The following is a 23,511-nucleotide window of genomic DNA, read 5'->3' on the forward strand; positions in this document are numbered from 1 at the left end:
TTGCGTTCTATTGGCTTCTCTTTCCCAGGGTGGGTGTGTGTCTGGTCAAGCGGCTTCCTTTTGGCCCTTTTGGCCCTGCATCTTTGCAACAGGTGCAAATGCAGCATTTGCACCTGTTGCAAATGAGCTCAGGCTTGTCCTCTCACTTGTTGCCTGACTGCTCTGTCTACTGGTATGTTAGTATTGCTCAGGCTTCCTGTTCTCTTGTTAGGTTCATGTTTTTCACTAGTCTTACCTTGGTTTGTCGCCCTGTGCAAAAGATTGCACATCACCTCAGCTTCTCGGATTCTCTGCCTGTCCACTCACCGCCACTCACAGACATGCCCCGTGCTCCCTGGACTTGCCCACCAGCTCACTTGCCAAGCCTCTAGCACCACTGCATCTGCACCTTCCACCTCAGGATTCCCCATTTCCTTCCTTGCAATATTCTCTGACTTTTGTAGTGAAATCTGCAAACCTTTACTGAGTGGTGTCCTGCATTAGAGTCCTCAGCTTGGTTAAAGATAACATTTATAGTTTTATTTATTGTACAAATGTTAAAAAAAAAAAAATCACAAATACGTTTTTGTAAGGACTTTTGAAGGGATTGGAACTGGTGCACATGCCATAGACTTAAAAATGATTTTTAAAATGATACATTCTTATAAATCTCTTAATTTGATGTCTTTTTTTAGTTTATGATTTTTTGCTAGCTGTGCTTGACAGCAGGGTTTCTATTTTGCCCTTTAGGATCAACTACTTTTTCTTTTATTTCTCATTATGTGTGAATGAAAAGATCTATTATACATGAATTATGAAAATCTCTCATTAACAAAAGTGGCAAAAATAACTATATTACACTGGTAGTAATCTTCCTTCAGTTCTGGCGCCTCAAAAACATTTCTCTATGCAGGAAAATATTTGGTGACATCACCTGGAAAACAACGGTGCACGTGTGCTGCATGATACAGGAGAAGACAGACGGTATACATACTTGGATCTGAGCACAGGGTCTACTCCCACTGTTGGTTCATCCAGGATGAGCAGCTCTGGATTCTGGAGCAGAGCCGCCCCGAGAGACACCCTTCGCTGCTGACCTCCACTGTAACACAAAAGCAATCAAAGGGCAACAGAGTGAATCTTCTCCCACGATGGGGGAAGAACAAGCTGAGGCATCAGCCTGTTGCAAAATCTTTACCAACTTTACCATGAATATTAAATGAGCCTCTAATGAAAACTGGTGTTAGGGCCTCCTGGACAACAGAAGGCTCTTTGTATTGAACCAGGGTTGTGAATCCGGAGATGGTGATTACTCTTATAAAAGGGCCATAAAGTAATCTGCCACTTGCATTGATCTGCCGGAGCTTTAGCAATTATATCTCTTATAGTTAGAATAATTAGTAACATTTCTAAAAATAAATTAAATCAAAGAGTTCGCTCAATAATTTCCAGAGGTTTTACAGCTTATGCAGACTAAGCTTCTGAGCGTAAAAAGGAGGATACTATTCTTTTATTTTTTGGTTGAAAAAGCATAAAAAAACAAGAACAGGCCTCAAGGAGTTATTACCATAGATTGGAAAACAGGAACTCAGAAAGGCAAATGTCATCTCAAGAATGAGGCTTTTTGCTCTCACTTTTTTGATGTGCAAAGGATGACACTGTGATTAGATAACAACAAGCAAACAGAGCTGCAGCTGGCTTCATACTAGTCATAAAGACTCTGCAGATATGATCACTTGTTCACAAAAAAATATCATGCTGCATGTTTCAAAGTGAGCTGCCAATGTAGTGGTGCTCAAACTTTTGGTCTGGATGGTGACGCAAGTGGGAGTGATGTTGAATGCAGAGCGACAACTTCTGAATAATCAGAAATTCTTTCTTGCTTATGAGAAGCTCTTTACTTTGGGGCACATATTGTATATTAAGCACATAAGATTGAAAAAGACAAACTTTGATGTCTTTACAGTGAAAATAGGGACTTTGCTGCAGCCTATGAACAGCAGGGGAGACTGGAATATGCAGGCAATTTCACATAATATCCCTAGGACTCTAGGGACCTTTGCTTTGATGGCTACACAAAAGCATGCAAACCAGTGTTGCCAGATTGTCTACTTTTGGTTTGAATTTGTGGGTAAAAATAGTTTGGGAGGCTTGTGGAACTTTCCCTTGATGAAAAACACAGTAGAAAAATGCTAATGTTTATACAATAGCTGCAAAATGCTCCAAAGTACATTACTAAACTAAATTCTCATTGCTTTAACTGTGGTTCTGAATTTGAGTAATCTATCAAGTCTACTTCATTATATACTTAAACTAGAAAATTGTTGACAGATTTGATTTGACCTTTATTAAAAAGAACCATCTGGAAAGTCATCTGTGCATACTATTTTGAAGCATACGGCACATTTAAAAAACCTTGGCATGTGATTGAATGACCCATTTCTCTATCAGTGTCTATCTACTATCGGTTACGCAACCAATCCTATCAGCAAAACACTACAGAAAGCACAAATTAGGGAAAACAAGCAGCAGTCTGACAGACTTTAAAAACTAACAAGCAGTCAGTGTAGCTAGCTATATAGTTAGCATGTCAGTAGACAGTTCTTTATGTTGTTGTGAGAAAATCTCTGCATAAAAGACTTCCAAACCAGGGCCACCTTTCAAAACAGGAATTCGGAGCTGCTTGAAAAATATTAAAAAATAGCAGTCAGGATAGCTTGCTAGTATAGTTAGCACGTTGACAGATGATCCATTTATCTTCGATTACATTGAAGATTAAGCCATAACTGTGGAGCAACCGGCCAACAGTTCCTCAAACAACACAAACTGAATGTTTTTAAGGCCTACTTCAAAAAATTATTGGATTTGGACAAATATATCTAACTATTGAGGTTTTGTAGACACTTTACAAGTAATCAGGCAACATTAACTTTTACACCATTTTGGATGTGTGGCAATCATGGTGTCAATGTAGGGTGAAGTGAATAAGGCCCTGGCCACGCATGAGACTAATCTGTGACCAGTTGGCAATAGAGCTGGGCGATATGAGATTTTTTCATATCACGATATGTTTTTTTCATTTCAGGCGATAACGATATCTATCACGATATAAGCCAAATAACTATATTTGTAAGATTTAAATGTGCCGTTGCTCACAAGTAAAATGTGAAATAATCAGCAGCTTGTTTTTATTTAAATATTTATTTCCCATAATAAGTTCAACAGGGTAGATGTACTTAAGGAACATGAGACTTTTTCAGATAAATAAAGGCAAATATTGCAAACTACACAAAAGGCAGCCGCTAAAGCGTTTAAGTTTCAAAATAGAACAAACGAAACAGACTAAATTGTCAATTCCACTTAGAAACAAAATATTAATTCTAAAAATAAATCTTAGTTTGTTTTACAGAAGAACAGACAAAACTGACTAACTTTTGTCAATATCAAATAAACTGAGAACTAAAAGGAAATTCTCAATCTCTCCTTGTTGTATAGCTTAGCTTTTCAAACAGTTTTAACAGTTACTTTAGTCTGACAAAAGCTGAATGACGAATTAGCGCTTCCAGTCAGAGACTGAGGCTACGTCCACACGTACACGGGTATTTTTGAAAACGGAGATTTTCCGTTTTCGTTTTAAAAAAATAATCCCGTCCACACATAAAGGCAGAAATGAAGGAAAACGCTGCTATGAACATGCCAAAGCAGCAGGTGGCGCTAGATTCCTAACCGTGCAGAAATATTGGCCAATCAGAAGTCTAGAAGCCTCGGTGGGAAAAAGTAAACAAAGCTGGGGCATAGAAGCAGAACAGAGTCGTATGTGTGGAGGGACAGTAACTGTGTGTATATGTAAGCATTTAAACACTGCAGAGAGTAGAATTAACAGTAACAGTATTGTAGAAATTCATTTCACCGAAACAATAACGTGGCGCAGTGTGACGCATGCACCAGTTTATTGTATTTGCAGACTTGCTTTCGGCACAATTTACAGTGCACGCTACTCTATTTTTTGTCAGACTTGAAATAGCCGAAATACCTTCACACTACGGAACTTCTATGGCTCTTCCGTTCGACAATCTCTCCGGCATTGGAACCAGCATCTGTTTTCTCTTCGGTCACGCTCGGTTGATTTTTCTAGTCGGCGCACTCATTTCCTCCATTACCCGCTGGCTGCTTCCCAAACAAACACACGTGCGGCTTGGCACTTGTGCGGTACGTAACAAGTCACGCGACGTGGCGCTGCGGCTGTGATTGGTTCGGCTCTGCGCTACTTAATTTGGATTGGCTGACCTTTTTTTTTTTTTTTTTTTTTTTTTTTTAAGAGGACAAGAGCGGCGAGGTCTATCGCGATAGCTTTATTTCTCTATCGAGTAAAAGTTATATCGCGATACATATCGTTATCGTTCTATCGCCCAGCTCTAGTTGGCAATGACATTTGTATGGGGGAAATATGAGTATTTCAACTGGTTGCTGAATGTTGATGATAGTTGCTTGGAAAATGATTGCTAAAGCCCAGTCACAAAGGCCGACAGACTGGTCAGTGACCCACTGACAACAATGAGTATTTCCTGACCAGTTGGCAAAAGATTCCATGTCATTGCTTATAACTGGTTGTATTTTAGATGAAAGTGATGAATTTATCTACAAACACTGTCCAGCAACTCTCACACTGTAGTGAAACTGAAAAGTGTGATACATTTTTTACTTTTTTCCTTCAAAGTAAAAGTTGCACCTTGAAACATGTTGGCAATGGCATGGAGGCGCTACTTTTACTTTGAAGACAAATCTTCTCCATTTCCTGTTTGCGTTGTACATTTGCAAGTTTTATTAATACTTGGCTAGATGATAGTGAGTATATCCAGACAAACTTAAAAATTACAGGCAACGAGGCAATCTGCTAGCAACCAAAGCAATTTTGTACAGCACCTTCTTTGCAACCGATTTCATCCAGTGACAGCCAGCAACCTCCAGGAACCACTGCCAACCAGTCAGGGATAAACATTTTTCCCTATCAACCAGTATGCCAAATTACTTTTGAGCAATGTGAGCATTATGTCATGGAGATACTGCAATATGCTAACTGCATCCAGTAAAATCAATAGCACAAGGAGGATAGAAAGTGCCTAAGAAGAAAAACAAGCTGCAATCTATGGCACTTAAAAACCTAGCAGTTCCTTAGTCTACCAAACCATCTAGTTGGTGTCAGTGGCTGATTATTGCTCCATCTGTCCAACTGTCTTCTGTCACAGCTAAACTGTGTCTATGGCTGCTACCTTACTGGCCAGGAGCTCCTTAAACAACTACAGTTACATTTGTGGATCTGGTATAAGAGTACAGCGTTAAACATGGCAAGATAAGATTATCGCATGACTGTGATCAAGAACCCAGCTGCCTTGCAAGGTAAGATTTGATTGGGTATCTTGGCATCAGTCAAACCTCACACCACTAATGGAAAGTGATAATCAAGGGAATATAATGTACTGTACAACTGCCCCTGAGTTTCACCTGGTGCTTTATCAGAAAAGTCATAATGTTTTACTGAGCCTGGGTTTACAGCCTGTGGTATAAATACAGATTTTAGATTAAGGGTTTAAAGTCTTCACACAGACATCTGCAAAAGCACAGTGCTACCCTTCATAAATTGGCTGTATCTAGGGAAATAATGCATGAGTTCACATCTCCGTGCATCAAATCTAACATCCATGAACCACATCACTGTTTGCAGAAAAAACACTTTCAATATTAGTATACGCTTTTATGATGATCACTCTTACAACTTTAACCTTACAGGGTAAGATCAGCTTTTACTCATTGGATTTTGAAATCGTTCTATCTGTAAGGTCAACTGCTGCATCATATGTGGTTTTTACCTAAGATTTCGGACCAGACTGGTCTTCTGAGGTAGATCCAGGAAGTCAATGAGAAAGTTCATGCGTGCCTGGGTTTCCTTAGATGTCAGGCCGTGAATTCGGCCAAAGAAGGTCAGGGTGTCGCTAATGGTGAACTCATTGTACAACGCCAATTCCTGTGCAGCACAAAAGCAGAAAATGAAACTCATATCTGATGCTCTGATTGAGTCACAAACACCAACATTTCCAGCACACCTCAGGACAAATACAACTGCACCAGTGGATGTAAATCTATTACATGTACAAAGTTAGCATCTGTTTTACTCTTACTGCTTTTACTTTATTTTCTTGCTTCCTGGGAAGGATTAAAGCTGGTTCTTTTTGTTGAAGGATTAAAGTCTTACATAACAGCAGATATACATTTTTTATGCAACAGCAATTTCAAGAAAGCAGTATATATCGCTAGTTTAAAGATGCATCTGTCCGCATTGCTGTAACAGAAAACATTCAAGGTGTCACATTCCTCCCACTCTGGGTTGCAGATTACTTCCTGCATGGATGAATGCAATGGTCAGGGTTACACACAAGACGACAAATACTATGCTGTGTTATCTACTTCATCAGATACCTAATGACAGTAATGGGGCTCACTCAGGTACAGGTGGCTCATTGCAGCAAAGGCCAAATTACAGAAGCCCCAGAGCAAGGCTTCATACAATCTTTATGGCTTTAAAGCAGCTGATGTGGATGTTGGGGTGATAATTTTCTGGACAGAACACACTTGCTTAAACCTTCTGTGGACAAATGGCTGCAAGGACTTTGATTGTAAGTTCACAGGCTTTTTAAGAACAACCAAATAATAGAGAATAAATAAAACCAGGTAGGGCTGCCTTTGTGTCACTTCAACAAATTTGCTGCTTTATTCAAATATGTTAAGGATCTTTGGGCACATGAGTATTTCAAAAAAATTTAAACAAGAGCAAAGGTACGCATTTTAATGTGAATATATACTATGTGGTGTTTACCTGTGGCATGTATCCGACTTTCTTCCCCGGAATATCGTGGCCAGGAAACGCAGGCGGCTTCCCTAGCACAGTGATGTGACCTCGTGAGATTTTCAAAGTTCCCACAATGCATTTGAGAAGTGTGGTCTTCCCACATCCACTGGGCCCCAAAAGGCCATAACTGAAAAACACAATCACAAAAATTTCAGATAAAACTTAAAGCGTGATCCTGCAGAGGGAAACACTGGGACAGTACAAAAGTATGTGACTAGGGAATGCTGCTCTTTCTGGTTATTGAGTTAACTGTAAGGAAACTAGTTCACCATTCTAGAAAAAAGGTGTTCCTGGAATCTAATCTGAGACAGATATTTCCTTTTAGACGTTTCAGTCTAATACCAGCCTCTGAAGACGCTGAGATGCTAATGCTGCTAAGTGTTAAAAAAATCAAATTGCAATGGCTTTGTGACTATTTTCATACATAATGTCAACTTACAACTAACGTCTGCTGAATGTAAAGTGGTTTTCATGTAGAGCCATTTTTGGATACATCAAAAATTGTATTTTTTCATATCTAGGCTACAAACGGTCTCAGATACATCACACAGAGTTTGCACTGCACTCTGTTATCACATGCACTTTTATCAGGTATGTCTAGAAATACTGATGGCTTAAATAGCTGGACGGGAGACAGGCCAATGACAGTTCAACACATTTTTAAGTTTAAGTTTGAAAAACTTGATAAAAGACTATATTATTTATATAATTTTGAAAGTTAAAGTGCCTATACTCATTCTACAATCAATGAGATAATTATCCTCAGGTTTAAAACAATGAACAATAACATAATGGAACAATATAAGTTATATTCCAAGAGCACAGTGGGGTTTTGTAACACTCGTTCTGTCTGCATGTTTTACTGGTTTTTCACATTCATGTTTTACATATTTCCAGCTAGCAAGAAACATGAGAAACCTTCAAGAATTTGCCAGGTTGTTCATTTGACTTTATTTTCTCTTACATACTTTGTGTGCACAGGAAAGCATGTAACAATGCTTTCATGTGCACACAAAGTATAGGTCAACGTTTTTGGTGGCCCCATTCTTTGTTGTCATACTTGTCACTTCAAGAATGCAGATTCATATTAGAGAAAAATGAATGTAGATCATCTATAAGAAACTGACAACGGAACGAACTAAGAGACAGCGACACCAGAAGCAAAATGTGTGCACTTAGAGCTGAACTGTCACCGACACATCAGGTTGAAAATTTCTTTGCAGTGTCATGCTAAGCTCTCCTTCCCCTGTGGGATAGTGGAATTTTCCCATTAAGGCCTTATTGAGAAACAATGTAGATGTTTATAAAGATAACCCTGAATATCCTGCAGGAAATTAAGCTTTCAACAGCTAATCAGTCAATAGATGCTTGACAAAAGTGAAGGCAAGATGAGCAGCTTGAATTGGGTCCCGACACCTAACCCAGAAATGTCAGCATTGTTTGCAGGTTAAGCATTTATCTGCTCACCAAGAAGAAAAGAAAGAGTCAAATATTTGTTGCTGTTAGTGATACAGGAAGTAAAACACCTTCAGCTTTTCACTATTTCACTCAGTATTTACATTTTGACTTTTACACTTGACTTTTGTTATGAAAATTTATAGTCTTGTCCAGTTAAAACGCTCTAAATTAACAGGTTGTGTTGGTATTTTCTACTCACATTTGTCCCTGTGGCACAGCCAGGTTCAGGTTGTTGAGGACCTTCAGTTTTCCATACGATCGGCACACATCTCGACACCGGATCGCAAAGTCTTCCTGTCCAGCCGGCAGAGGCGCCTCCAGATCAGCCTTCATTTTTTCCTCCTTCAGCTGGAAGAGAGAACATTTTGTTAAACACCAACATTCCTGATGCAAGTCTAAAAGCATGCTCAGTATTGGCAGACTTAACGTTACAACAATGATTTCTCGTGCTGTAATCTATATAGATATTGTCACCTGCATAAACCTTCCAAATATCTTTAAATAATATTTTCTTTAGTGGAGAATATGTACCTCGCTGCTTTTGTATTCCTCCAATAAGGAAGGATTTATAGCAGGAAATATGACAGTGAAATAATGTCAAATATGCTGCAGATAATCTGTAGTTATAGTCAACCTTTCGCAACGTTTATGCAATGACACACAAAGTCTTGTATTGTGTTAAACACAGAGCATCCATGTACTGAACCTAAAGTAAATGTTTTAACTTTGTGCATTTCGTTTCTGTACATGAAGTGAAGGTTTTGTTGTGGTGAAGGCTTTTACTGAAATACAAAGAGGAAGTAGGATAACTGTCTAGTCTTCCTCTTTCTACAAATAATTGATTAGAAGATGCCGCAAAAAAAAGTTTCCTACAACAAATTTCTGTGGCCACATTTTAATATCTAACATGTTTTCCTATTTGTTGATTAAGTGCTTGAAATGAAGTGCATCCATCATTAAATATTCCCACCAGGAAGAGCCGACCACTTAATTTGCCACAATTTTTACATGTGCTTCACTTAAACACGTTTGCCTGTCACAGCGGTTAGGCTCAATCACAAGTTTGAAAAATATTTAAGTGGCCACTTACAGAGACGAATCTTCCCACTGAACTGGCCAGTTATGTTTACAAATGCAAGGAATTTGAAAGTAGGAAGTTTCCATTCCTTATAGTTACAAAATACCTGTTAGTTTATATGGGGAAACCACCCTTGACATAAGTGTGTCTTTTTTATAGCCATAACATGTTGATGTAATTCTCTCCAGAACCTCAGTTAACCAATGCTTACACATATTTAACACTTATAGACCCACAAATAAATTGAGTTTAGATGATGTTCCCATACTGTACCGTGCTATTTTCTGCTTTTCAAAAATGGAAATTTCAACTTGTTAAAAATAAAAGCATAATTTTGTGTAGCCTAGCCATCTCTACAAATAAAATATCCATCATTACTGTTTAAGTAACAACATTTGACTCCTGAATGAGTTTTAGTCCCCTGGAGAAGGTTGCAGCTCCTTCAGCAGGAGAAACAAGGCTGGATTTGAAAGACTTCAGTGCAAGAAGCTGAAAATACAAACTGTTATTTTTCATAAGCCAATCACCAAACAATTGAACAGGCAGAAAGAGAAAGTTGTTTGCCCTTTCATCCAAAAGCCAAATACAAATCTCACTTCTGACCAAACAACACACAGAAACAGCCAAGTATACTCTCATGTTCCTGTTAGTTTCTCTGCATCACTACAAAGCTGCATCAGACAAAGTATGTGGGTCGTAAAACAATCCTGAGTCCAGTAATCTCTAATAACGGCGTTCTTTCACGGGTTTCCACCAAACTCCCTCCTTTAATCCAGAATCTCTCATTTTCCAGCAAGGAGATTAGGGAGACTGCAGTGAATAATCTGCTGCATTTGGTTAGCCTCACCTTTGGCACTTTAGCCTACATTTGCAGACATGTCACCCTGATTCTGTGTGGCAACTGTAACCACTTCAGATGACACATTGATTTAAAATGCAAACAAACGCTGACTATCCATCACTGAATATGAGAAAGGCCTGGAAAAAAGACAAGGCTAACCTCATCTAGAGGAGACCAAACCGATTGAAGGAGCACAAACTCACCATTGGACACGATGTAAAGAAAAAGGGAGATGTGGAAGGGATGAAGAGCACTTGAGAAGTGAAGCCAAAGACTGAAGTCAACAGGTAAAGAGCATTTGAACATTAGCTGACACAAACATCTCGTCCGCATGAATGCAAAGTGGAAGAACAGGTTGAGTTTGAGAGCCAGCAACTGAAGAAGGCATGAAGAACAGACGCCAATAGCACGCACGCACACACACACACACACACACACACACACACACACACACACACACACACACACACACACACACACACACACACACACACTTTAACAGGTGCTATAACCTCAGTAGCGCTCCATAATCATCAATATGTTTTCTGATGTCCCCAAAATAATACTTGGGAATAAAATTTAAAAAAACTAATGACATATTTTAAGAGCGTGATTTTTTTTCTCCTAACACATTTTTTTTTTGTAGCAATCCCACCCTTCCACCCATCTGACCAGATGGACAGACCTATACTTGATGAAAACACCACATTGCCTCTTTTGCTTGTACACTGCGATAATGACCTCGATCAGCCCAGCAGAGGCTCGCTTTTCATTCATAACAGGCTCTGCTCTGTTGATCAGGAAGAATTTCCTACCTTGCCTGCCAAGTTGTTGCCAATTTGCGTCACTACCAAGTGGAAGAAAACAGGCTTGACGGCCGTATTTAAATCTCTCCGAATTCAGGAAGACACATTTGCCGAATAAAAATTGTGAAAGAGAAGTCAACGAAGGGCTATTTATAAGCCGAGCCCTCTGCAGCCGACCAGCTGCTGCGCTTTCACTTCTCCCTTTCACGCAGGACGTGAGCGCTGCAGCAGCGCTGCGATGCTCAGCGGTCGCTCTCTGCCCCCCCTCTGAAAGATAACCCTCATCCACCCTCCCTGCTTTACGGGAAAAAATGGAGCTCTGGCCTGAAATGTGACACAAAATGAAAAAATAAATCCCAACTCCATCTCTGCAGCGGCGCACAAAGGCCTGCTGTCGAGGGACCACCTCGATCCTGGAGGCTTCCCGCGAAAAGACAGCGACCCAAACTACCTGAAAAGCATCTTACCCGCACCTCCATCTCTGTGCTGTTTGCAGGTCCATGCCTGGCATCATTCCTACCGGCAGCCTCCGCGGCCATGGCAGCAGGGAGGACAGCCGGACCGGACCGGCTGGGTCTCTGTAGGAGAGAGAGAATGAGGGAGAGAGGGGGAGAAGGAGAGAGTTAGATAGATGATGAGCTCTGGGAATTTTTAGGTTTAAGTCAGGCGAGCTGTTTGATCTGCTTTCAGCGATTCCACAGATGCACAGAAATGCAGTTTGCAATTTTCTGATCTATTTGGCCAGAATTTGGTGCCAGCTTTAGCTGATGCGGAGCTGCACTAGCCTGTAAGCAGCTGCAGGGGCTCGATTAATAATATATTTTTTAAGAAATAAAAGAATTCACCAGGTTGCTAATATCATTTCATTTGGCATTTCTAACATTAACTGCTGCTGCAAAAGCAACGGAAGTGAAACTAACCGATGGATTCTTGTAATGATGTCGTTCCAAAAATAACCGCTAGGTGGAAGCACAAAAACAAGAGACTTTTAGATGAAACGAGGTCAAGCAGGCGTTTGATCACTGATTGATGAAACTGAATGTGACACAGACACATAAATGACTGTTACGGAATGAAAGAAGGGAAATTTCCCCTGGCTCCTATGTTTGTGTTTCTGGTAGTAGCACAAACTTTGTGTTTTATACAGTTTAGTTTATAATTCCAGTTTTTATTTTAATTATTTTTCACATGTATCTATGATATAGTGACAGACAACCTTAAACACTTTATAAGTTATGGGTGGACACACAGAAGCCCACAAACGGTGCTTTGAACATTAATATCATCAATCAGGATTTTGGACCAGAAGCGTTTATCCCGTATTCTACAGAGAACTGCACAAATTATCAAGGAGGAGGATAACCACTGCACATTCAGACTCATATGAAATGCTTGTGATCATGGTTATGATTTTTCTTCACTGCATCTTCATTAAAATACATGCAAAAATCGAATGTAAATAAAAACCCGTTTGAAACACAAAATTTTCTCACTGATTGCACATTAGAGAAGGAATCAATGACCATGCAATGTCATCGCCCACATAGCTGTTTCCACAAATAATGATTTTTTTTAAAACACTTCAGTTTTTTCCTACATTTCAAGGAACCATGAACAAAATGCTTCTCAGCGCTGACAGCACTGCAAGGCTGGATGTTGGCGCAGCGGGCCCCTTTGTGCAGAAAATTACATGTTCTTCTTTCACTATGTCTTTGACTGAGGCACTGGTTTATATTTGGAGTTGATCACTGGGTGCTACACAGTGGCTGCCTGCTACTCCTAATACATATGATGGGTTTAATGCAATGGAGACAACTTTATCCTTCTCTAAAGAAAGACCTCAGCATTGAAATCATTAAAAATGAGATTTAGATTCAGCTCCTCCTCCATGTAAGTGTCTAATATAAAGAAATGCTTAATGACAGCTAAGAAAAAATGTTGTGGCTTATTTAAAAAGAGTGTGTGTGTGTGTGTGGGGGGGGCAACTACGAGTTCAGGACATGAAACCAGACGGCTGATACTATGTACAGATTGTGAAGCGTGCTGTTCTACACTTCGACACCACTGGTTTAAATACACTGCTAAAAAAGGGAACACTTGATCATCGCAGTGTAACACAAAGTCAGTTAAACTTCTATGCTATCACCAGTGTTCTCTTCACACTGAGCCTCTGTGAGTCTGGACAGTTTACGGAGGCTGTGCCAAATGTTAAGATGCCTGTAACTTCATCTGTCATGAGAACAGGGCAAAAGTGGCAGACCTACCAGTTCTGTTTTTTCTCTGGCAAATGCCAGTCAAGCTGGAAGGCACTGGTCCCACTAAAGGGCATTCAGCCCTCACATGGCCCTCCTGGATTCTGTTTGGCCAGACACGTGTACATTAATAGCCTGCTGGAGGTCATTTTGCAGGATTCTGGCAGTGCTCTTCTTGTTCTTCTTTGCTGGGTAGACACTGTCCATCTCTTCATGTAACAGCCCACCTCCTGGTTTATTCTCCACACTCTTGTACTGTGCTGGGAGACACAGCAAATCTTTTTTGTGATGGCAGGCCTGGATGTGTTTAATTTAGGAAAAACTGAATAAGCTGCTGACATTTGTCTTGTTTTTGCCTCTCCAGTGTATGCATTGTCATTTTCTTTTGCACCAAAGCAGGTGTAAAGGATTCAAAATGGTATGTGCTTCCTAACTGGACAGACTATGTAAACACATCCTGATTTAAATGTGAATAAATGGGATTCTTGAGTTATGTTTTTATGTAATGTAAAATTTTCAGCATAACTTGAAACCATGTTTTGTTTCATATGTCACCATGCAAGTGTCATCAATGTGTGACGTTTCATAAGGCAGGAAGGCCCTCTGGAAAACATGTTGCCCAACCCTGGACTAGAGGCACGAGTAATGCATTGAATAGAGATATATGTAGGATATTTGAGTGTTATTACTGCAGCAATAATAAGAACTAATAACTTGTTAAGGGGTGTTTCAATAGTGCAGGGGTTTATGTACTTGGCTAACAAACAAAAAGTCTCCAGTTTGATCCTGGGAGGAGACACAAATCCTTTGGAAGATATGATGGGACCTGATTATTCAAGACTTTGTATGTAAGGAGAAGGACTTTAAATTCAATGATAGATTCAACAGTGAACCACTAAAGATAAACTAATCTTCGTCTTTCGGATGCTTCCGCTAGGGGTCGTCAAAGCTCCATCTCTACCTAAGCCTAGCATCCTCTTCTGTCGCGCAAGACCTTCTGGAGGCCCTGCTTCCCTACATCCATGAATCTTCTCTGTGATCTTTTTCATTTCTTCGTGCCTTCTGGGTCCATCTTCAAAATCCCTTTTTCAAAATATCCACCATTGCTCCTGTACACATGTCCAAGCTATCTCAGCCTTGCCTATCTAACTTTGTCTCCAAAATGCTCAACCTGAACTGTTCCTCTGATATACTCATTTCTAATTTTGTCTCTCTGTCAAGAAATAAGAAAATCTAGTATAGAAGAAACATGATCTATCTTTCTTAACCCTGTCAGTACTCTCGCTGCAGCGTTTTGTATTAAGGGGAACATCAGTGCATCACTGAAGTCACAGTGCATTGATTTGCTTAGCGTGTAATGCCTTTAAATATCCACAAAGGGGCAGAGTGGACCAGTTTAACTAAACAACAGCCGGGCTAACGATTAGAGATGGGGGTTGAATAGATAGAGAGCATACAGAAAGGACGGAGAGGGTTGCAAAAGTCAATGAACAGACAGTGGGATTGTCCACTTCATTCGGTGAAAAGCAATTATGTCCCAGGCTCACAAGTGAGCAGAAACAGGTCCATTTGTAGCTATTTTTAACTCCCTGACGCCTCTGAGCCCTACAGTATTGTTTAATCATTCCAAAGTATTGAGTGTGCCCACTTTGGCCAATTAGGCCAAAACCCCCCAGTCTGTGTCACAGTCAAACTGGATAAACGACACGCGAGCGCAGTCTCATAAAGTAACCGCTTATTTAAACCAGCTAAAAGTCGTGTCCTGGATTGTTATCCCAACCTAGAAACCCCCCAAAGAATCCAAACAATGCGTTGTCTAATTGGGTGAAGGGTTGAGGGAAATCTGTCTGATTAGCCTTCTCCAACAGACGGGGATTAAGCTTTTGGTCTGTAATTATTATAAAGCATACGTCAGCAGACATCCACCCATTTCAGTGGAGCAGAGGGATCCTGCGAGGTGACTGTGCTCTCTCTCAGGCCAAGTCAGACGCGAGGACCCAAGAATAGGAGCAGTACTGGAGCAGGAACAGGAATATCCTCCTGAGTCAGTGCCACGACGCTGACAAACCACGCTCCCCGGCAGAGCTGCCTCTGCTCCGATAATCAGCATCCTATGCTATTCTGCTCAAGATGGCGGTGCAGGCAGCGGAGAAGGACGGAGTAGTGAGTATTTTGAAGGTTTTCGGGGAACCGATCCGGGGTTACGTGTGTTGGTATTTATTTTCTGTGCATGGGGGCCTGTTAGTTGCGATTTAAGCGCACCGTTAGGTCGATTATCCGGCGCTTATTGTAAATGCGGAGCGCCGGGCGCAGCGCATTCAGAGCGTAGGGCGACTCCTCTTTCATCTGTGGCCGGGGAGGAAATTGGGAAATCCAATACGCTGTGGTGAAATGCACCGGCGGTGTGTGCTCTTCTAGGCCACCCAGCCGGTGCGCAATTCCATCGTAGTGCAAGATGGTGCCAAATGTGGGGCTCATTTATAATAACTCATGGCTCCCGGCAGGAACGCTGATAACAACATGACAGGTCTGCTGCCACCTCGTCATTGTTGTTGCACGCCGCGTACGAGGCCACACTCTTGTGCATATATTGAATGATAGGCCTGTAGCCTCTTGTTGTGCCTTTAACCTCAGCCATGCAAGTTGTATATCCTACCTGACAGAGCGATAAATGATACTTTGCATCCTGTGTCTTTTGTCACTGGTGTTGAAGAATGTGGAAGAAGACCACCTGAATGACTCGCTGGGGAACCCCGGCCTCATCTCACCTGACAAGGAGGATTTATCACGCCTCCTGGTATGAAATATTTAAACGATTTCCCGAGTGTCCTTGTTTGATGCTCGCTCCTGGCTGTGCGTAATAAATTCAATGTGTGCAATGCGTAGACGGTGCCATTCAGCGGGCGCATCCGGGGGGGCATGCGGCCGGGGAAGAAGATAATAGTGATGGGCATCGTGGACCTGGAGCCAGACAGGTAACATAACACCTCACAAAGGCATGCATGCACACACTCTTTATCTGGAGCCATGTTTTTATCTCTGCATATTTAAAACATTCTGATTTACGTCTGCACAGTACACATTCTTTGCTAAAGGATGTTAGAGATGGGATGTTTTTTTGTTTTTTTTTGTTCTTAGGCTAGTCAGACTTGCACGGCCACTCGAGGACACACTGAGTAATGCGTAGGCAGCCAGAAAGAACAGTGGCTCCTTAAGTATGCAGAGACAGGGCGTTCCCTCACCAGCAGGGAGAAAAAGGGGGGGATTTTCTTTTTTTTTTTTTTTTAATTTTTTAAAAAAAGAGGGAGATCCAGTGAAGCAGATTTGTTTGGGTGTGTCCTTACCCTACATGGAAACTTGTGTCAAACTTGGAAGAAACCTCTCGATGACCTCATCTTGTTTAGTGCCTGCTGCTGGGAGGGTTTTCCATGCCAAAGTTCATGTGAATGTCCCAACAGACAGAACAGCTCCAAGGCCTAAACACACAGTCTTTCTTTGTTGCGTCTCATTACTTAGAAACTTGATGCCTGTAACTGTGACCATAAACTTACACCAAGACGCATAACTGTGCAGCAGCAGCAGGGGAGGGTGGATAAACAGAACTAGCAGCAGGGATTATGCATAATTAACTCACAATTGGTGAGAATTGTTCTTACGCAGCAGAATTATGCATCTCATTTATCCCAGATTATCTGATGTGTGCTTTACCACTGCATCCTGCCTGAATACCCGATACCCCGGTTTTGTTTTGTTTTTTTTTTTGTTTTTTTCATACCCTCAGCTTTGATGTCAGCCTGACCTGCGGACGTGATTCAGAGAAAGGGGAGCCTCCATTTGATGTGGCCCTGAAACTCACGGCTCGTTTCACTGACCGTCAGTTCCTTCGCAGCGCTCGGGTTTCTGGGAAATGGACAGAGGAGGAGGCGTCCACTGTGTATTTTCCCTTCATCCCTGATCAGCCTTTTAGGGTAAAAAAAAATCCCTTTTCTCACATCAAATAATTCTGGGTAATCCCCAGCAGTCGACTGTAGCAGAGATATTTTCAGAATTAGTTATGTGAGATTATCTGCGCAGCATGATAATGGAACACAAACAGGAAATGTTGTCCATGCTTCATCATATTGTAATGTAAATACAGCCTGTACCCCATATAGTGGCCTGTTTACTGCGTTAGGACCACATCAGCTGTTGTGGTGTGCTGAATGAGTTGGAGTTGGAGGGTGGAGGGGGTTGAGCAGCAGGGCATATGCATGATGAGTAATCTCATAACACCCGAGGACTTGTTAGCTCTTTAATGTCATATTCTGCTCCAATAAATCTGCACATGAATAACACACATGGTGTACAGCTAAAAATATACAATAGTGGCAATGGAGCGAAGAACAAAGCATGAAGTTTCTCGAGATGTTTTCAGGACACTGAATGAAGTTGTTCTTTCTCCAGTGTAGCCGAAGGTCTGTTTAAAGTGCCAAGTTCACGACACCCACACGTCACCGTGAAATGCACCATAACATTTGCTGCAGTGTTGGCAGCTCTGTGAAATCCATATAGAGGTTATACTTGAGGAGCTGGAGGCTAAAAGACGGCAAATGCCCAAAGCAACTGGGTCGGTAATTTGTGTACTTGTAACCATCTCTATTGCGTAATGTCTCGAAATGTTCAGGACTCTAGTGCATGTGTACAAATTTAGTAAAAATTTATTTTGGCACTGATTGCTGGAGCTATTTTTATTTATCTTGCATAGTGATTGTGACGTGATCTGCTTGAGAAGGAGGTCCAAAGTCTCTTACAGGTGCACACTGCAGCTGAGTTTGGTTCACTGTCAAAACCAGTGCATATGATTAATCTCCTTTGCAAACTTAAACAATTCAGTAACCCCTTGCTATCCTTTTGATGGGGTACATTATAGTCCTGGAAGAGACCACTCCACCATAAGTTTATGGATTTACAGTGATCCTTACTTCTAAGGAGACACACACAATGTGAGCAAAACTATTCCAACATCATAACAGAGCCACTGGATCCCCTAATTGCTGGGGTCAAAGTAAAGTAAAGTAAAGTGTGCGTGTTAGTCCCCATAGGGAAATAGTTCCTCTGCATTTAACCCATTCACCCAGTGAAGCAGTGGGCAGCCGCCAGTGCAGCGCCCGGGGAGCAGTGTGTAGGGACGGTACCTTGCTCAGGGGTACCTCAGGGTAGCCGTTCAGTGGAGTCGAACCCCCGACCTTCCGATCATGGGGCTACCACTCTACCTACTGAGCTATCCCTGCCCCAGTCAAGGGTTTTTGCTTAGTGTGTTTTCCAGTCTGATATCTTTAAAACTCAGCTGTGGATGCATGAGAATTTTTACAAAGAGAAACTCTTTCTGTTTTTTAAGAATGCGAAATATGCATATGCAGACACAACAACTTAAGTTATTTTTAGAGGTGAACCCTGCATCTGGTTGTTGAATGTCAGCTCTCTGATAAAGTGTCATTGTTTGTGGTTGCAGCGTGACTGAGCAGGTCAGCACAGTCATGACTCTGTCGAAAGCTGGAGGCTGGAGATTAAGTCTGCCATGCAGAATGTTTAAAACAAACTCCCTCCTGAATCCAGGGGCATGTGGAGAGACACATGATGTGCTGTGGTCTCAGAGCAGGATGGTTTGTTTCTGCTGCTTCATCTAAAACATTCTGCCTTGAGTTGTTTGACGGTTTCTTTTTTTTTTTAAATTCCCCCCCACTGGCATAAACCACGCGGAGGTGTTTATGCAGTTACATTTTTGTTGTCGGTTTGTTAGGATTCAGTGTGTACACGTACAAACAAGAGAAGAAAATGAGAGCGAGGCTTAGCTCTAGCCTACTTATTCAATAACGTTTTGGGAGCTTTAAATGTTTTAACATCAACTAAAATAGCTGATAGTCATCCTCAGTGTAAGGGGTCATTTGGTCTTTCTCTTTACAAGCGGTTGTCTTTATCATGCACCCTAACCAAGGAAGAAAAAATGACAGATTAGCTTGGGTAAAAGACCGAAAGTTGAGGCACACAACGATGTGTGCCGCTGGTAAAGTTTCTGAGCTGCCTTTCCTCATAACAAGCATCCGTCAACGTTTTCTCCATTTAAAGCAATGCAATATCAGGGATTGTAACATCTAGTCCTTTACTGAATCTATTTTGTAATTGTTTACTCAAATTGAAACTGCACAAATAATATTTTTATATTAACGAGCAGAGAAAGAAATGGTTGTATAAAGTGAGATGCGTCCCTTCAGCTCATGAGGTGATTGTGTGTAACTCTGACACAGCTTTTTCCACCCACCCAATTTCTTCTGCTTATTGTGACTGTATGGAATGAGTGTGTTCAGTCTCTACTTGTCATGAAGTCAAAAGCGGTTAAAGTGCGGTATTTTCTTTCCACCTTTTGCCTAACTGTCTTTTTCTCCATGTCTTTCTTCCTTCTGCAGATTGAGATCCACTGCGAGCACCAGAGGTTCCGGATATTCGTGGATGGACACCAGCTCTTTGACTTTTATCACAAAGTAAAATCTTTGCCCTCTATCGACACAGTACGAATACAAGGAGACCTACAGATTACCAAGCTTGGTTAACTTGCCCTCTGACCAATTCCCGCTCCGCAAGTCGTGTGTGAAGCAAGGACTTGATCACACATGACCACACACACACGTGCGCCTGTTACATCATCATCCATAGCCCATCGTACAGCACTGCATCAGCATAGTAACTGGATCAAAGTTTTTCTGCTTTGCTGTTTCTTCTTCTTCCTCTTCTTTATGTTGAACCAGGATCTGATGTGATGGTGCTTTGTGGGTGAATGTGTTTGATCCATTTTTCAGGTATTTTTCCCTTGTAGCCCCAGTTTTTAGATCAGCGAACTTGTAGCTTATTTATAGGACATTCCACTTTTATGTCGAATCCTTTAGGGAATTTGAGATGGAGGCAGGTGTGGAGGTTTGAAAAAACCAGTTAGATAAAAATATCTGACAATTAGCAGCTAAAGTGAAAGTTAAGTGTTGCTCATGGATAGAACAAAATCAAAAACTTAAACTCAATTCAACTCACTTTGTTTAAACATACAAGCGTCCTCTTAAATCTTTTGCTGACCAAGCAACATGAACAAATGTGCAGTAAAACTCAGACAGGCCAGAGCAGTGTTCCCAAATCAGGCGGATACATGATGTTATGCGAGATGCAACTGGTTTCAATTCAAATATACCTGGACATATATGTATATTTGATATGCTTTAGTTAGATTGAGCTCAGCACAGCTGGATATGTAACTATTTCAAAAACTCATCTGAGCACAACACAAGACAGCATAGCGGCCTGTTTTCTCTCTGCTGATGTATATCCAACTCTGCTGGCACTCCTCTGCATCCCTTGGGTTTATTCCAGTTGTCATGGTAACACGTCGCAGCCTCATTGACCTAAATACTCAAAAATGAGGATTATATCATGACAAGATGTAGCATCCCATGCTTAACACAGCGTGTCTGGGTAGTTTGCACTTTTCTTTTTTTTTTCTTCTTTTTTTTAACTACAGCCACTCTCCTGTCAGTAGATTGCGCTATAGAGGCAGTAGAGCTGCAGAGAAATGTTATTTAAAATTTGACTTCTGCTCCTTTTTTCTTTTGCAAGCCTCAGAGTTGAACACTAAAATAAGATAGAAGTTTTACTCCTTATATGAAGAAGAAACCGTGCTGTCATCGAGGTCACAGGTTCAGCCGGGTGCAGGTTCAGTCACACATTTTGGAGTCAGGGGTCAGATCCTGGGGGTACTTTGAATGTATAGGGTTGATGTTTTTTTTGTTTATCTTTTTTTTTTTTTTTTTTTTTCTTTAATAGTAGCATAGAAGATATAGTGATGCACAGATTAATTTCTCAATGTCACAGTTTTTGGTGGTATGGCTGGTGCTGTTTTAGTCCATTATAGGTCTTGTGTGTCTCATGGCTTTTTAAAAAAAGAAAAAGGTTTTCCTGAATCATTCCTCATCGGCATCTTGCCCACACTGATGCAGTCTCATCCTTTCCTAGCGCTGCAGGCTGTGTTTTAGAAGTGTAACTAACACAAATGTCTGGTCTCTTATGCGTTGTTTTCTTTATGACAGTTTCCTTCACTGGGGCAGGGAGCAAGTTCTAAAAAATATAGAGAAGAGATCTTCAAGTTAAACCCACAAGTATTGTGTGTATGAAATCTTAAGGTGCTCTGTTTACACTCTTCCAGTATCAACGTTGATTATGCGTTATCAGGTTTTTGGGTTTTTTTTCCATACTCTAGAAAGATGTAAAAACTCACTGCAGACATTAAAAGGTACTTTTTTTTTCTGTTTATGCATTTGTGTTTTTTGGCACAACTTCACCTACTTCTAATATGCAGGTAGGAGAAGGAAAAGTCTGAGGAAGACAAAGCTCTTGCAAAAAGCTGGCCAGATTTGTTCTAGACAAATGGCTTAGGGCAGCAATAAAGTTTCTTTGTTGCTGAAGCCTTGACCTCTTTAAAGGGTTTTATAAGAAAAATGATTTAAGTTTAAGTTATGTTCATGGGTCAGTTATTAGCCTGAATATATTTGCCAAGTTGTGAAAAATCCCTTTTGTGTGTAATTAAAATTGTATTTATTAAAAGTTGGTAAACGGTTATTACCAGTCCCACTTTTAGAAATGTTAATAAATCATTAAAGTTTCCTGGGTTTCTAAAGATGCATTAAAGCTGAAATTATAAACGTTGATAAGCTGTTCATGAATAATAGATACACTCTGGTGCAGATGCCCTGCAGCTGTTTCCCAGACACTTAAAAGAACAAGGCACGTGTCATTTCACATGAAGGGTTAGCCAAGGGGGTTTTTCACAACTGAAACGTTTCCTGAAACTGCTCATAAATGTGATTTGTTACACATTTATAACACGTTAGGGGGTGTAACAGAAACCAAAGTCATGATACAAATAGTACATTTTGAAGGTCATTCAGGTACAGAAGTATCATGCATCACAATAATGGAAAAATGGAATGGCGTACGCTGTTTTTCTAGAATTATTACATTGTTAGAAATCATTAAACTATTCAATAGAAATTCACAGAATAAATGATCGCAACTTGTAAATGTTGGAAAGCGGCGCTGCTGGTTCTGTTTATGACAGTAAAACCTAAACCAGGTTTCATGAGCCTGTTTGATCCCTTTTGAGGACTTTTTTTTAGCAGTTTGACACTGAAGTGAACAGCAGTTGCCTGCACAAAACTGCTCAGACATTTTGACATTTTCACCCTCACATATTCTGTGTTTATCATAAGCCAATGATGGTTTTTGGATCGAATTTTTGCTGCTGTAAAATTGGAGTAAGCCATGAATGAGGCTTCCTTTGTGGGCAAACTCTAAGGAAACTTCTTCATTACCTGTGGGCAGCGTTTGTCAAAATGCAGAAAGGCTGCTTTCTATACATGCATGAGTATTTGCTAGTTCCTTTGATATAGCAATAACATCGCTGCTCCTAGAGCTGACTCTAAGCTTCTTTTTGCCTGGTTGGTCAGACAGCGTCTTCCTGAGTTCCTCGTTTTACCCAAATTTATTCTGGACACAAACGAGCGTGGTACTGAGAATTGCAGTGTAACGGATAGGTGTGTGTGAATCATTCTTACTTTAGTATTACAAGGGCAAATGTGTCCAAATAACATGTAATTATGCTGATTGGGCATGTTGTTGGATGCTATTGGTATTCTGGTGACCATATTTAGTAACAGTTTACTGTAATAATGTTGATATAGTCCATGGAAGTATGTTTGAGTGATGTAAAAACAAGATGTGTGTTGAAGGGTGATGCAGGTTCATGTTTTGGGTCTTCAGTTTACTGTGTTGACAGCAGCAGGAGGTACGGGGGAGGGAGAGGAACAATTCAAGGCTTCCTGTGCTCATTCCAGGGAGCTCTTTATATGTGTGCAGAGCTGAGCTGGGAGTCTGTTTGGCTCAGCATAGTGTACACTTGAACTCTGCCATTAGCAAATTGTTTCTGGAACTGCTGTGTTTTTTTCCAGCTGAGCGCAGTTTGTTTTCCTCTAGGTTTTTAGATGTGGTGCAGGTACAGGATAAGCTTGTGGGGTACTTACCTATTTTGTACTGTTGCACTTTTAAAAAATTGCAAAACTCACAGCGAGAAGAAAACAGTTAAAGCATTTTTACTGTTAAATATGCAGGCCTCTTTTTCT

General features: G+C 40.8%; 2 protein-coding genes across 8 annotated transcripts in view; one reads left to right on the forward strand and one right to left on the reverse strand.

Annotated features, from left to right (window-relative positions):
• The window catches only part of abch1 (ATP-binding cassette, sub-family H, member 1), a 193,021-nt gene that overhangs the window by 160,964 nt on the left and 8,546 nt on the right, over window positions 1-23,511 (reverse strand). For 3 of the 7 annotated variants that reach the window (XR_015124405.1, XM_086258891.1, XM_086258890.1), the window contains exons 5-9: window positions 11,534-11,644; window positions 8,541-8,689; window positions 6,851-7,010; window positions 5,847-6,001; window positions 974-1,081 (exon numbers count right to left, since the gene is read on the reverse strand). Coding sequence is in view for 6 of the 7 variants with exons in the window: in XM_086258891.1 (XP_086115017.1) it covers window positions 974-1,081; window positions 5,847-6,001; window positions 6,851-7,010; window positions 8,541-8,689; window positions 11,534-11,644 (683 nt within the window). In the remaining variant the exon portion in view is untranslated. Of the gene's footprint in view, window positions 1-973; window positions 1,082-5,846; window positions 6,002-6,850; window positions 7,011-8,540; window positions 8,690-10,463; window positions 10,674-11,075; window positions 11,497-11,533; window positions 11,645-14,904; window positions 14,908-15,974; window positions 16,097-23,511 lie in introns of those variants that run through there. The other 4 variants (XM_086258895.1, XM_086258892.1, XM_086258894.1 and 1 more) reach the window with 4 other exon arrangements.
• lgalslb (lectin, galactoside-binding-like b) lies at window positions 15,044-21,644 on the forward strand. Its single transcript, XM_086258907.1, has 5 exons — window positions 15,044-15,481; window positions 16,032-16,115; window positions 16,205-16,293; window positions 17,100-17,286; window positions 19,762-21,644. Exons 1-5 carry the CDS (start codon window positions 15,449-15,451, stop codon window positions 19,903-19,905), a joined length of 537 nt encoding a protein of 178 aa, XP_086115033.1. The 5' UTR covers window positions 15,044-15,448; the 3' UTR covers window positions 19,906-21,644.

This window comes from Aulonocara sp. 'chitande type north' Nkhata Bay, linkage group LG13, assembly GCF_057382095.1.
Source record: "Aulonocara sp. 'chitande type north' Nkhata Bay isolate Kocher_YH1m ecotype deep benthic linkage group LG13, A_spYH_male_GT1.1, whole genome shotgun sequence".
In the NCBI taxonomy this organism is placed as follows: Eukaryota; Metazoa; Chordata; class Actinopteri; order Cichliformes; family Cichlidae; genus Aulonocara; species Aulonocara sp. 'chitande type north' Nkhata Bay.